General features: G+C 54.5%; 2 protein-coding genes across 4 annotated transcripts in view; one reads left to right on the forward strand and one right to left on the reverse strand.

Annotated features, from left to right (window-relative positions):
• The window catches only part of SYS1 (SYS1 golgi trafficking protein), a 33,024-nt gene extending 22,181 nt beyond the window's left edge, over window positions 1-10,843 (reverse strand). For 2 of the 3 annotated variants that reach the window (XM_075528701.1, XM_075528700.1), the window contains exons 1-3: window positions 10,711-10,843; window positions 10,243-10,475; window positions 8,129-8,196 (exon numbers count right to left, since the gene is read on the reverse strand). In XM_075528701.1, coding sequence (XP_075384816.1) covers window positions 8,129-8,196; window positions 10,243-10,404 — 230 coding nt within the window. In that variant the 5' untranslated portion in view covers window positions 10,405-10,475; window positions 10,711-10,843. Of the gene's footprint in view, window positions 1-5,737; window positions 6,927-8,128; window positions 8,197-10,242; window positions 10,476-10,710 lie in introns of those variants that run through there. The other variant, XM_075528699.1, reaches the window with a different exon arrangement.
• Window positions 10,403-15,410, forward strand: part of SDC4 (syndecan 4) — a 40,375-nt gene continuing 35,367 nt past the window's right edge. Inside the window, exon 1 of the mRNA XM_075527723.1 lies at window positions 10,403-10,855. Coding sequence (XP_075383838.1) covers window positions 10,403-10,855 — 453 coding nt within the window. The remainder of the gene's footprint in view (window positions 10,856-15,410) is intronic.

Raw genomic sequence — 15,410 nt, forward strand, 5'->3', positions numbered from 1 at the left:
CTTCCTAGGTCTGGCACAGGGCCCAGCACCTGCGGCCTGGTGCCAGCGCCCTGGTGCCAAGGGCAGCGCCCCCTGGGGACAGTCTTCAGCCTAACCCCAAGGTCTCTGTTCCCGGCAGGTGGTGTGACCCTAAATGGGAGTCCCGAAGTCACGTCAACAGCCGCATGTAAGGGGCAGGGCAGGAAAATTCTCAAGTGTACAAATAAACTCTCTCATATGGTGCTGGCCATGGCTCTTTCTCTGGGGCCAGCCGGGCTGGGAAGCTGGCAGAGAGCAGTGGGGAGGGAGCGTGCCGACTCACCACTTGGGGCTTCCCCACCCAATCCCCAGTCCCCTGAGGGTCAGCCTGGAACTGGGGTGCAGAAGGTCCAGGACTGCATCCCTCGGCCTCATCAGCGGGCCTCCGAAGTGACCTGCTCCTCTATGAAGTCAGAGAAGGGCACTGGTGTCATGCGCTCCCTGGGTGTCAGCCGCCTCACAATGGCCCTGAGAGCCAAGGAGATGAGGAGCCAGCAGATGGAGAGCGACCAGAAACAGCCCACAAGAAACAGCGGCAGACCCACTGCACAGCTCCCCATTCCACTTTCTAAGAAAGGACGGGGTGCACAGGCATCTGCCGGCAGCGGCCAACCTAACAGCGTATAGAAAGGGCCTAAAATACTGGAGTCAGCGGGGCGTGCCACTTGCCCATGGGAAGGACAGAGTCCTCCGCTGGAGGAGACTTTGTGCTCTGGTCCTGTTGCTTAACGTCCAGCCCCAAGCCCTCTGGGGCACAGGGCAAGGGTCTCTCCCAAAGAGGGCCTACCTAGATCACCCCGGCGGGAGGAAAGTGGGGGGAGCCCAGGTTTTTGCTGAAGATTGTGATCCATCTCACCCAACTCACAATTTTTTTTTTAATATATAAAGACTGTGCTCTGTACTGCTACCAAGGCTGGGCAGTGAGTGTTCCCTGGGGAAAATCCGGCTGAAATGAGAGGGACCCCGGATTGGGAGGGAGGGGTAGATGGAGAGTCCACTTAACCCACCAGCCCTGCTCCCCAGTGCTCACCCCCCCACCTCCAGCCCCTGCCTACGGACAGTGGGAGTGATTCCCTGTGCTTCTGTTGAGCACCGCTAGATACCAAACGCTGCCGCCAGCTCCCCTCTGCTAGGGCAGGCTTGTACGCCAGTCTCCAGGCTGGCTCCTGCCCCAGCGTCGTCCACCACCACAGAACTAACTGGCACCACTCAGCCTCAGCCTCTATCCTGCACCCCGCCCCATCAGTGTTGCACTCTTAAATTCCAACCTCCCCACCCCCAACCCATTCTTTAGGTGAAGGGGTTCATTTCTTCCCAGGGAAACTACCTAGGGGCCAACTAGGGACATGAGAAGTGTGGTCTTGGAAAATTGGCAATTCTTGGTTTTGCCACTTGCGGTAGTTACATAATCTGTGGTCAATTTGAGACTGAAGAGTGAAGGAGTGGAGTGTAGTCTGTCAATCAGGTCACAGCTTGATGACCTCTTGAGGGCTGAAGGAGATACACAGCTCGCTGGAGGCGGGACACAGGCTCACTACTTGCCAGACATGCTTGCTGACAAGACACGTGGAGCTAAACTAGAGCCCTGCAGCTGAAGGAGCCACGTGGAGACCCCTGCCAGTGCTGAGATGCCTCTACCACCACTGGATCCACAAGACACTCCACCCACCAGCCTGTGATCTTCCTGCATTGTGTCATTGTATGTTTCATGAGTCTGAAGAGGAATTTATAGATTGATATCAGACATATGGGCTAATATCAGATTTATGGACTTGACATGGACTGGGCTGGGCTGTATTCTTAATGTGCAATTAATTTTTGACATAAAATTCTCTCTTAAACACGTGTCTATGAATTTCTCTAGTCTACCCTAACACACCACCAAGAATGCCGTGTCCGTGCGCATGTGTGTGGATACATACAACCTTCCGCTGAATCTGGTCCAGATGGTAAGGTGGGGTAGGGGGGGCAAGAGCTAAAGACAGTGTACCCCCGTCTACCCTTTTTCCACCTGCCTTGGTGTCTGGGGAGATACTGTCCTTACCCCATCCTCCCATCCCCCACCCCCCCACACAGGCAGCCTTGCTTTGTGTAACCACTCCTACAGTTACGATTCTGCTCTGGGAGAAGGCTGCCGTGGACCTGAGATCAGGGGGCCGCCCCCAGAAAGGGCTCCCTAAGAGTTACTTGGTGGGGTGGGCAGCGGTGAACTTAAGTGTTTGTAGCTCAGTGTCTTTTAACAAATCTCTGCGCCTACTTCATCTGCTTATAAAGTGGGGATAATAATAATCCTCTCCAGAGTCCTTGAGCAAAATGGGCTTGAATTAGATTTGCTGTAGGTGAAACCAGTCTGTGGGTGAACAAACGTTAGGCATTTTCGACGCCTCCTCCCTGGCCCTGCGCCAGCCAGAACAGCGAGCTCCCACGCTGGCCCGTTTCTCACTAATGAGCAGCTGCCTAACTGATCCCCTTTGGGGACCTAGCCGCCTGCTAGCAGCCCAGACCACGGTCCACAAGCACCACCCTCTGCTGGATTGTAAGACTCGACCTCTCCCAATTGTAGGGCTCATGTGCCGCTCACACGACTGGCCTGGGCAGGCGGGCCGGCCTCGCGTTCTCTGCCCCGAGGCTGGGGACGGCTGTTTACAAGCTAACTCTGAATGTCTGTCTGCAAAATAGGGGAAAGCAACAGTACCCATCTCCTAGGTGGCAACTACCTAAAGATTGGCACTCCGAATCACCCTGAGGTGTCCTGGGAGACATGGCTGGCAAGTTACTTCGGGGAAAGCCAATCACTGAGCGCCTGTGGGGTGCCCTGCTCTGCCATGCATGGGCAGTCAGGCGTGGGAACAGACCTTGTGGCCACTGTTTAAAAATCTCATAGGATAAAGTAAGACTGCAGAAACCGCCGCGTGGCGCGTGGGACAGAGAACTCCCTACTTGACAGCTGTGACTCCCTCACAGCGAAGCCCTTTCCCAACAGCTGGAAACACTGAGAGGTGGGCGAGAGGTGCCTCTGCCCCTGTAAGACGAGGAGGTGGCCGTCATACTGAGACTGCTTTGATGCAGGGCACACGTCCTCCAGGCCAGCCTTGTGCTAAGTGCTTTCACATGGCACCTGGCTGAGTCCTCACCAGAACTCAGGGAAGGAGGGACTATTGCTACCCTCCTTTTACAAGAGAAGGGCCCTGCTGGTGGAGTGGGGATGCGCTAGGCTGCTAAAGACAAGGTCAGCAGTTCAAAATCACCAGCTGCCCTTGGGAGAGAGGCTTTCTACTCCCGAACGGGCTCAGAACCCCCCAGGGACAGTTCTACCCTGCCCTATAGGGTCACGATGAGTTGGCATGGACTCGACAGCAGTGAGTACGTTCGTCTTTACACAAGAGGAAAGCTAGGCACCGGGAGTTAAGTAGCTGACCCAAGGTCTCAAAGCTAGGAATGGGAGCTGCCTGACTCCACTGCCCTCCAGCACTGGATCCCTGTGAACCTCACTGACTGCCCGGGTCCCACAGGGCAGGACCCAGTCCCCTCAGCTCTCTCTGCTCCTCCCCTGCCTCCAATGGCCCACTGCTCTTTTCACCACTGTCCCCCCACCCCACAGAAAACCTCGAGCCCAACCACTGCGTGTTGGAGGCTCTCCCATCTTTCTCACAAGCTCTAGCTGGTAGGCTTGAACTGCCAGGCTTCTGGTTAAACCATGCTTAACCCACTGCACCACTGGGACTAATTTCAAGGAAGACTAAAACCCCACATCAAACCCACTACTGTCAAGCCGATTCCCACTCATAGCAGCCCTACAGGCTGGAGTGAACTGCCCCACAGGGGTTCTAATGTCACCCTATCGGCTCAGTATTTAAAGATATCTAGGTACATATACATCTCCTGGGTATGCTAACCATGAAGGGCAGACAGCTACTGGCTGTGAGGTTCGCAGTTTGAACCAACCCTCAAGGAACCTGAGTCAACTCTGGCAACCTGCACCCAAAGGTCCCGCCTTCAAGGCCGGCTGGAGCAGCTCTCCTGTGACTCACATGGAGTCGCCATGACACTCGGCATGAACAATAAAGTCAGTTATGGATTAGGAAGCGACGGTAGGTGCTTCAACATATTTAGGAAGTCCCAGCAGCATAACCTAAGAAAGTAAAAGGGGATGGCGTGACAGTCCTAAATACTGACTTCCTTCCTCAGGATGAGCGCATACCTTAAACTCCAAAAAACCAAAACAAAACCAAATCACTGCCGAGTCGATGCCGACTCATAGTGACCCTATTGGGCAGGGGAGGACAGCCTGTGAGCTTCCGAGCCTGTAACTGTTTATGAGATTAGAAAGCCGTCCCAACCAGAGCCAAAATCCTGCATCTACTGGCTCCTACCATGTTGTATGGTGGGCAAGTTCCTTAGCTGCCTCATGCGTAAGGCCCAGCAGCGTTTCCTACTCCGTGAGGACTGCAGGAGAACGGAGCCCACCGAGCCCAGTGCTCGGCTCCTATTGGCAATTCATAAACTCACTCACTGTCATGGGGTCAATGACGACTCAGTGCGACCCTATGGGAGAGTGGAACTGCCCCTGTGGGTTTCCAGGGCTCTGTTTATGGGAGTAGAAACCCCATCGTTCTCCCCAGGAGCAGCTGATGGTTTTGAACTGCTGACCCTGCAGTTGGCAGCCCAACATCACCAGGGTTCCTAGGCACTTAACAGATGCTACAATGAACATTCAAATGGCAAGCTTTGTGCCAATGCCATTGCCCAACCCTCTCTGGGACGTTGCTGTAGAAACTGGTTTGGAGGTTAAGTGTATGTCATTGAAAGCTCATTTCATAAAAGCACTACTGTCACGCAGACTCACAGCGCCCCTGCAGGACAGAGCGTTGCACTGCAGGGCTTCTGAGCCGGCAGTCTTGACAGAGCACTCTCCCGAGGGGCAGCTGCTGGGTTCAATATTGCGCTTGGCAGTCAGGCGCTTAACAGACTGCCAAAAATCTCATTAAGGCTACTCCGACCCACAAGTGACCTGGTTCAGCTTCTGTATTACTGAGAAATTTTTTTTGGGGGGAAACAACTCCTTTCAGTAGTTTCCAAAAGTCAACTGACACTCAAGGGACAAGGACTTGTCCTGGTAAAAGGATGGACAGACCCTCTGAAGGAACTCACAGAGGTGCTCCCAGCACGCTGACACAAGAGCCACAGCTGGCCAAGGAAGACAGCATCCACCTGAGTGTGCTGACACTCTCAGGCCTTTTAGAGCTGGTGGTACTTGGGGGAACCAAGAGACCCAGAGGAAGTCATCCCGCTGCTCGGATGCCCTGGGTCCTGCAGTCATGACTGGGGTCCCGTAAATACACTGCTTCCTCCCAGCTGGGCCCGAACACCGCTCACTCACACCTTCATCTGTCCGCCTCAACTCCCTATTTGGCAGTGCTGCCAGCGCCAAGCTAGCAAGTCTTCCTGGAAGATAGCCATCACACTGGACGCCAACTAAGGGCAGCTCTTGGCAGGCCGCAGGGGAACCAGAAGGGTTCAACGCAAAAGTGGGTCCAGACGGTGCACCACCCCAGCGACCATGCCTGGGAATCATGGGCGCATGCAAAAGGCACCGGAGGGTGAGCTGCAGAGGCAGGACAGGTAGCTGCCGGGGAGCCAGCAGAGGGGCCGCGCTCTTGCCTTGCTCAGCTCATCCTTCAACTCTAACCTTGGCATGACAAAGCAAGCACAGGCAGACTGTGGAAAATACTGGCTTTATGTACACGGGAAGGACAGCTGCAAGCCCCTCCCGGAGGAAACCACCCCCCAAAGGAAAACCGTAGCAGCAAGTAGACGTCTCCCTCGGCACTACCGGCGCAGCCTCGAGCTGGAAGGTCGGGCTGGTCTCCGCGCACCCAGCAGACCTTTCTCAGGGGGCCCTGCAGGTTGGGCAGGAAAGAGGAAGTGCCACCGAACAAACGAGGGTCCGGTGGGAGTTGGGGAACCTCGGAAGAGGCTGTAGCTCAGAGCGATGCTGGATTCTTCTCTGGGTCGTACAGCCTGCTTTATGAAGAGCCGGCAGCAGGGAGGGCACTCAGTAGAGGGAACTGAGAGTGAACTGTGGGTTCCCGGGCACACCCATATGGGGGAGCACGTGGCAGAGCACAGGTTGTGCACTTCCTTGAGCCTGGCACCTCCACCAGCTGCCCTCTCCCTGGCAGCGGCCGACTGCTTCACACCTCCACGTTTCTGCGACTGTGGCTCCGAGCGGAAAGCAAGGGTTTCTCCATCCGCAGAGCTGTGGTTCCGCACCTTGCACCTTCGGGAAGGGAAGAGCTGCCCAAGGAGGGAGAGCAGGTGACCAGGAAAGGGAGCTCCTCCAATCACGTAGCTCTGATTTCTTTTTGATGACGACGGTCTGGCGGCCCAAAAGTGGCATGGCTCCAATTCTGCCGCTCCTCTCAAAGAGAGCCCCTTTCTAGCCTCCCCGACATCAGCGCTTCAGCAGGCTGAGGCCATCCTGCCTGCGACCTGTCTTCGTCACCGGGCGTCATCACCTCTCCCGCAGAAACAGAGACTTCACATTTCCGGGGCTTGTCTCTCTTCCTCTCTCGGTCCTGGGCCAGACCTCATCGGGAAGGTCTGAGCGACCCCAGGTGTTGGGGGGCCATGTGCCCAGCAGGGTGTCTGTCCACGGGGCCCGGGCCTACACGTTGGATTTCGGGGCTGAGTTGAGGGGGATCTCCTTGAGCTCCGTCCGCATGCACAGGTATTCCCCGATGACAGCCATGAGCGCAATGCACACGGCTTGGACCAGCCACCAGGTGAGCGTCGAGGGGAAGCGGGCGCTGTAGAACCAGCAGCCCAGGAGATGAAAGAAATGGACAGTGACAGTGAAGTCCAGGCACTGCTTCCCTCGCCGAATGAAGTACAGCAAGCCCAGGGCACTGTGGGGAGAGGACAGCAGCGAGTTGTCACTGGGTTGTCCGGGTCTTAGCATAGGTGATTGATTATTTGGGGGGTGGGGAAGGGGTGGATTATGATGGCAGAAGAGTGATCAGGAGTGAGCAAGGTGGGAAGTGTGCGGTTAGGGTTACGCTGTTAGAAGCCGAGAAGAGCGTGGCAGGCAGTGACGAGAGAGCATCGAAGGAGAGTGTGCATGCGTGATAACACATGGCAGCTGTCACTCTCGGGGTCCTAGGGACTGGTAGAGACCGACCATGGCATCTCAAAGCATCCATGTTGCAGCTAAAGTGCGGACAGCAGCTACTTGCCTCTAAGGACATGTGCCCTTGCTGGAAGGTGGGTCTAGAATCGGAATCAACAGATCGCCACCGCCACCCCCCATGGGAAGCCAAAGATGTAGATTTTTAGGAAATATACTGCTTTTCAACTAAGTCAAACAATGTTCTAAGCACCACGTGAAGGGCTGGCACTTGGTGGGCCGAACAGAAGACATCTGAGAAGTGAATGTGGGTGGAAGTTGCAAGCTAGATCAACATCAAAGACAGTCATAATGCGCAAGGTCTTGCTCTACACACTACCGGTGACTTAACTCATTCAATCCTTACAGCTAGGAGGCGGGTAAGACTGAGCCACATTTTACTGCTGAGGAAACGAGGGCTGAGATAAAGCAGTTCATCCCAAGTCACTAGGCTCATCATAAGGCCCTGTTTCCAAGCTAAGAGAGAAGGTCTCCAGAGCTGAGATTTTACTCACTGTGCAAAACTGCCTCCAGAGACAGGCCAAGGTCACGAGTGACCTGAGAAGTGACCATCATGCCCACTCAGTGTATAGAGAGCGACCCAAGTCCCAGAAAGAAGGGAAGGAATGTGGCCAATGTCATCCATTTCAAGATAAGAATTCAGTCCCCCTGGCACCTGGTTCAACCCTTGCTTCATCTCCCTCCAACATTGGTAGAGTGAGTTGAGATGGCAGCACGTACAGAGCAACGGAAGATCTTTCCAGCTAAGTCAAGACAGAGCGGCGGGGAGCCCAAGGATGGAGCCAGCCCTAGAACTGGTCTCCTCAGCCACCCACTGTAGTCCACCTCTTCCCAGGAACAGGTGCCCAGGCTGCCTTCTTCCCAAATTGTAGCAAGTGTGTGCCTCTGCTAAGATTCCAAAGCCAAATCCTCGCTGATACTCACCAGGTGAGGGCGTTGAGGATGAAGGACATCATGGAGAGCCGGCCCGGAGGGGTGGAGAAGCCCAGGATCTGAGGGGGAATCAATCACAAAGGGAAACATGCTGGAGAAGTGACTGGCTGAGAACCCAGCCACAGGATCCCAGCAGGCCCCCAAGGAGGGTGCACTCCTCCCAAGGCACTGAACACAATGCCCCCGTCTTCTGGGTGGCAACTGATTGCCAGCTGGCAGAGACATCAGCTTGCTATCTCATGTGACCCTCACAGCAGGAGGAGCACTCATCCGTTTATAGAAGAAATAACAGCTCAGAGAAGTAAAGCAACTTGCCCAAAGTGACATGCTAGGTCGGCAGCAAGAGTAAGGGGCTCAACAAACCATGGCCCTGTGGTCCAGGGACATGTGGCAATAAAGTTGCATTGAAACAAGCACATGTTAGACATTGTCTGTGGCTGCTTTAGGAGCCCTGGTGGCATAATGGTTAGGCCTTGGGCTGCAATCCGAAAGGTTAGCAGTTTGAAACACCAGTCGCTCTGCAGGAGAAAGACAGGGCTTTCTTACTCCTATAAAGAGTTTTAATCTCAGAAAGTCACAGGGGCAGTTCTACGCTGTCTTAAATGATGGCTGTGAGTTGGCATCGACTCAATGGCAGTGTTTGTCTATTTGTTGTTGATGGTGGTGGTGGCGGTGATGTTTTTGTGCTTGAAGGGGGCATCTCAATAGCGGGGACCTAACATCTTTACCATTTCATTTTCAAGAAGGGGTCTGCTGTCCCCCGTTCTAAGGAAGTTCAGGCTGCAAGCATCAGATGGCCAGCATTCCCCTGTGTCTACCAAGGAGAGAGGCTCCTAACAGGTGACCGCCCAGCAGCACCTGCTAAGTAGGCAACTTCAAGGCACCCTTGACACAATACTAAAAATGCCAAACATCTGCACCGCAAGTGCAAAGGTCATGGGCATTGATTGTCTCAGCTTATCCCCACAGCCACTTCCCAAAGTCATTATCACTGCTTCTTTGGGTAAGAACTCACTCCAGGGCTACACAAAGATTAAGCAGGAGCAAAGACTCTACCCCTGGTCTCCTGGCCCCAAGAATCATGCTCCATACCCTACACCACAGCGGCCTCTCAGCTGTACCAACTGTGTCAGGCCTCTATTTCATTTTGACAAAAGTACCCTGGTGGCAGAGTGGTCATGAGGTGGAAGTGCCTTTCTGCTCCTGTAGAGCTGCTGTCTCAGAAACGCACAGGGGCAGTTCCACCCTGTCCTGTCAGGCGGCTATACGTCAGCATCGATGCAGTGGCAGGAAGCTGGAGCTTCCCTATTTTATTGCTTTCTGGGCCCCCTAAGCCAGTCCCAGTGGGGGACAAGGTAGAATGATTCTGTCCAGTTTCTGGGCAGGCCTATAGCTAGTGTTTCGGCCTAGATGGGACCCTACGTCTTTCTGAAGCCAAAGTGCAGGCTCTTTGCGGTTGGCAGGCCCATGCAGAGCCGGGGTGCCACCAGAGCTGCTTAAGGTAGGCTCTTGGTGTGGCAGCCTCTCCGGCTTCCGGTCTGACCAACTTCCAACTGGGTAAACTGGGGTTCTGAGAGGCAGCAGACAACAGCTGCCCCACAGAGAGCAAGAGAAACTCCAGCTGGCTTCAAAGTCCAGGCAGTTTCCACTGTGCCCCCACGAGCGTCCACCGGGTCCCCTGGTGGCAGCAGTGCTTACAGCCAACCACCCAAAAGGTAACAGTTCAGATCCAGCTGCTCCAAGGGGGCGGGGGATCTCTGTCCAACAGGGTCTCCAGGAGTCGGAATGGATCCCACAGCAAGGGGCATCCGGCCCTAAACGGGAAGTCACTTTCCAAGCCAGGGTCTCAAGCAGAGGCATGATAAAACAATTCTGTTCTTGTTTTTACGTCCACACCGTCCTTCCCTTTGTTCCAACCTGTCTCTCTGTTGCCTGTCATCCCACCTTACGGACGGGGCAGCTGGGGCGCGGGAAGGTGAAGCCCTATCCCCGGGGCCACTGGGCGAGCCTGGAGCTCACGGATGTTGGACCACAGAGCCCACGGGGCTGAAGCCGAGACGCACACACACCCCATCCCGCAGGCCGGGGGCCGGGGGCGGCCCTACCTGGGCGTCGAACATCTGGTCCAGCGAGGGGCTGCTGCGCACCAGCCCGTCCACCAGCGCCAGCCACAGGCCCAGCGAGCCATAGTAGACGCTCTGCATGAGGACCATCTGCGACAGGATCAGCAACGGGTCCCACACGTAGCTGCGGAACTGCCCTGCCATGCCGGCCCCCCGGCCGCCGCCCGGGCCTGCGTCAGAGCCGCCGCGCCATGGGCCGCGGGCCGCGCCCGCACCTGCGGGGACAAGCGCCGGGCCTCAGCCTGCCCGCCGTCGCCCCGACAACGCCGCCCCGCCCGGGGGCGAGCCCATTCCCGGGGAGGGGGAGGGCGGGGAGGGCTGGCCCATTCCCGGGGAGGGGGGAACCGCCGGCCCGGCCCCGCCCCGCGGCTCCGCCTCCGCTTCCGCCCGAACCCAAGCGGTCCTGGGGTTCGCCTCCGCGCAACGGGCCCGAGCGCGGTCCGGACTCACCAGAAGCCCCTCGACACCGCGCGGACAGCTGGGACCATGGAGAGGAAGCCCGCCCGGCCTAGAGAGGCCGAGCGGCGGCGGCGGCGGGAGCGGCGGCGTGGGAAGGACGCGTTTCCGGGGACGGCGGCGAGGGGCGGGGCTTAGAGTGCGCAGGCGTGGAAGGGGGTGGGCGGCGCCAGGAGGGTGCGGAGCGCAGTTTGCAGAACCGAGAGTGGAGCCGGACGGAAGTGAGGCTCGAAAGCCCTATGTTCCCTCCAGAGGAGAAGTTTAAATAGAGGGAGAGAGGTCAAGGTCGAGGGAACTGTGCTTGGAGTTTAAATCAATAGAGAGAGGCCAAGAGCTAGGAAACGGTGTTGGCAGGGGGATTGGCATTGCCTGGGTTTTCAACCTGGATTCCCAGTGCTCGCTTCTCCGTAGATAGATGCTGGGATAACTTGAACCGAAAACTTTCCACACCTGACCTGGTTTCACTACTGTGCCCACTTTACAGACGATTGATCTAAGAGGACTGAAGACACAAAGCAACATATTGATCTCAAAGGCAGAGTAAGTGGCAAAGTAAGGGTTAGAATTCAGGCGGTGGCCTCCACCATCCCAAGGTTCCCAGCAAGGATGTTGTGCTCCCTGGATTCCTGGTAGTGTAGTGGTTACTCGTCGGGATGCTAACCAGAGTCAGAAGTTAAACCACCAGGCCCTCCGAGGGTAAAAGAGACTTCCTACACCTGTAAAGAGTTACACTCTCGGGAACCCACAGGGGCAGGTCTACCCTGCCCTACAGAGTCGCTATGAGTCAGCATTGACTATGGCAGTGAGTTTTGTTTTGTTTGGGGGAGTGGGGTGTGTGTGCCAGGAGGCTTAGGATATGTACAAAAGGGATAGCCCCTGCCTTCAGACACTGTTCACAATGTAGACTTAATAGAATGCGGAGTGGTTTATGTTTTATAAAGTTCGTTCCCATTGGGGAATGAGCAGGTTTTGAAGTCACAAATCCTGGCTTTGCCTGTGGTTTACCAGTGTTCCCTCTCTGCCTTCTCTCAGGAGACCAAATCATTTGGACAGCGAGTAAATGTTTGCTGAATGAGTCAAAGTCAGAGAAAGGGAAACAGCAAATTAATGAGTCACTTTCATTCCTGACCTGGCAAACCCAAACTACTTGACCACATTGATCCGAGGTTCGCTTGTCTGGAATGGAAAGAAGAGCTCACTGGTTCCAGGAAAAGAGCCCGATGGTACAGCCAGCTCTACCACTTACTAGCTGTGTGACTGAGCAACACCCAGCCTTAGGGAATCAGGAACTGGACAGAAGAACCAGTTTTCCAATACTTAATTCCCCGACACGACTTGATGTTCCCCTTAAAACAAAAACTTCATCAGACACAAGTAACTGCCAGCCAGAACTCCTGAACAGCATGTGAGTTGATACAATTTCAGACCTTGAGTTGATACAATTTCAGACTGAAGGAAAGAAGCCGGAAACTTTGTCAAGGGTCTGTGATGATGTCCCTTATCATTTGGAAACGCTGTCAACAGTTCAGTCCAGCTCCAGCTGGGAAAATATTAGGGTCCAAAGATTTCTGAGGTGCTCTTCAATGCTACCATTCTTTTAACCGCCTCCATTCAGGTCAACTAACTGAATCTGTGAGATTCAGTTCACTGGTTCACTGATGGCTCACAGGATAGAGTACTTCTTAGAAATCATCTGCTGTTTGATAAGTGCCTTCGTGATCGTGTCTGGTCCTCACAAGCTGAGAAGGCAGACGGTAGCCCTGCTTGATAGGTGTAGAGACCCCTGGGTATTACAACAGTTCGCGCTGGACCACTCACCTAAATGTTGCTGGTTATAACTGTCCCAGGAGCACCTTAGGAGAAAGATCTGGTGATCTGCCTCAACGATTATAGCCAAGAAAATTGTATGGAGCAGGTTATGAGTCAGAATCCAAGGCAGCTTTTTTTTTTTTTAAATAGGTGAGGCAATGTAGGCTCAGAGGGGGAGTGTGACTCCCCCTGGGTCAGCAGACTTACAGGAAGCTGAGCTGAGCATCACAGTCAGGAACCTGACAAACACCAGGAAGCCATTGCAAGAGGAAATAAAAGGGCAGAAAGGGATAGTGCAAACAGACAGATGGTTGGGGAGGTGGCAGTAGAAATAGGAGCCAGGAGTCTCTCTGCCACAAGAGCCCCCGGGATGAAGGATTAGCATGGAGTGGGCGGAGAAGCTCAGAAGAAATGCTTGAGAGGTAGGCCCAAATCTGAGAGCAGCTCAGGTGTTCCGGCCAGGTGCAAGAATGTGAGGCTCTTCCCGGAATCAGCCCTCATGCCCAGGCTGGGCCTCCTAAAACCCATCTCCCATACACAATGCAAGGGCCTCCCTACCGCTCCTGAAATGGAAAGCACAGGTAACCTGGATCTTGCTGAGGACTGGACAGCTGATGTCTGAAGGCATCCCTAGAGCCCCAAGTTCCCCTCTGGGGAAACCCCACAGCCCAGCCACCTGTTTCCTTTTCCCGCTGGGGTTTCAGTTCTTGAATCCTCACTTAGCCAATCCCCGGCAGAAGGCACCATCCTGTGTCTTAGTTCCAGTAAGGAAACCGAGAGTTGGGGAAAACCATGACTGCTTGGCCAGCCTCCAAGGCCTGCTTCCGAAATTTGACCTCAGCAGCCTGGAGAACTGAATATAAGAATAAAAATTCCCCAGACCTGGTCCAATAGGTAACAACATGATAAAAAAAGACCGAAGTTGCCAAGAATGTCCCCGTGCAGTTTCCCATTGCATAATCAATGCTCTTGGAACCAGCATCAAGAGAGCGAAGGAAACATCACATTGGTTAGATCTGCCACACGACCTCTCTAAAGGGTTGGCCTGCAAGGGAATTACTTTCGGAACTAAGTGAGATGCACCTGACCCACGTCAGGGTGTTTTCAACGGCCTCCTAGGTATGTGAAAATCGGACATTGAATAAGAAAGGCTGGGGATGAATCAATGAATTTGAATTATGGTACTGTTGAGGAAGAGTATTGAAACTACCATGGACTACCAGAAGACTCCATTCATCTATCTTGGAAGAGGTACAGGCAGAATGCTCATGAGAGGAAGGATGGTGAGCCTCCGTCTCCTATACTTTGGACGTGTCAGGAGAGACCAGTGCCTGGAGAAGGACATCATGCTTGACAAAGTTGAAGGGCCACAAAAGTGAGGAAGGCCCTGGACAAGATGGATTGACCATCGTTGTCACATTGGGCTCAAACTTCAGAACCCTTGGGAGGATGGTACCGGGTCAGGCGGTGTCATTCTGCTGCACACAGATCCTGTGTGTCAGAACCGACTCCATGGCACCTAACAACAACAACAATAACAGCAACAACAACAACAACAGCAACAGCCTGGAGAATGAGAACAAGCTGTGGGATCAGACCTCGGAGTTCTAAAGGGCCCCTCACTGGGCTGCTGTGGACACCAGCCAAGTTGCTGGGTGGGTCTTGTTTGCTGTTCAGTCAATTCGGACTCAGTGTTGTAGCCGGTAGGTGCCATCGAGTCCCGTCTGGCCCACAGCACGACCCTGTGCACAACAGAAGGAAACCTTGCCTGGTCCTGCACCGTCTGACAATTGTTCCTGCTCCTGAGTCCATCATGATGGCCACCGTGTCAACTCAGTCCACGGTCTCATGGTCCTTCCCCCTTTTTGCTGTCCCTCCACTTTGCCAAGCACGCTGTCCTTCTCCAGGGACTGGTCTCTCCTGACAACGTGTCCACACTATGTGAGACGCAGCCTTGCCACCCTTGCCTCTAAGAAACGCTCTGGCTGAACTTCTTCCAAAGAGGTTTGTTTATCCTTGTAGCCGTCCACGGTGCTTTCGATGTTCCTTCCCATTCAGAAGCATCCCCTCGGTATTCACAGCCATCAAGTCAATACGGACTCACCGCGACCCCACAGGGCAGAGCAGAGCAACCCCTGTGCGGTTTTTGAGACTGTTAACTATTCACAGGAGTTGAGCGGCTGGTGGTTTCGAACTGCTGACTTTTCGGATTGCAGCACAAATAGCCACGCTGCCACCAGGGCTCCTATCGACTCAGTGTTAGCTGTCTAAAAGAGAACTGCTCCCTGGGGTCTCTCCTAGGGGGGAAGTCTTTAGGGGAACAGATTGCCAGGTCATTTCTCCCACAGAGCTGCTTGATGGGTTAGAACCCCTGACCTTTGGGTTAGCAGCCCATCGCTTAACCACTGTGCCCCAGGCTCCTCCGGCTGAGATACAGTATCCCCAACTATAGCAGGAAACACTGGACTCAGACTTCCACATGCAGGTGGTGGGCCTGGCCAGCCAAGCCACCTGAGAAACACGCTGCCGGCTCAGAGGCCAGGCCTTGCTGCAACCCTTGTTCTGAATGAAACCTGTGTATTTATAGAGCTCTCCAAGTGACTCAGATTGGGTCACTGCAAGTGGACATGATCGGCAACTGCCCCCAAACTGGCTTCCTGTGCGACCTTGGCATGTCTACCGCTCCCTTTGGGCCCCTTTTTTCCATCTGTAATAAGAGGGGGCTGGACTCGGATAGCTGCTCTCCAAGGGCCCTTCCCAGGCTGCCAAGACTATGATTCCAAACTTATGAATGAAATTTTAGACTTTAAGGTCAGAGGCAGAGTGACGAATAGTCACAAGCCAGGACAAACTGTCCTCCTGGTGGAGGGGAGGACAGTGCCTCG

Source organism: Tenrec ecaudatus, chromosome 12 (genome assembly GCF_050624435.1).
Source record: "Tenrec ecaudatus isolate mTenEca1 chromosome 12, mTenEca1.hap1, whole genome shotgun sequence".
Taxonomy (NCBI): Eukaryota; Metazoa; Chordata; class Mammalia; order Afrosoricida; family Tenrecidae; genus Tenrec; species Tenrec ecaudatus.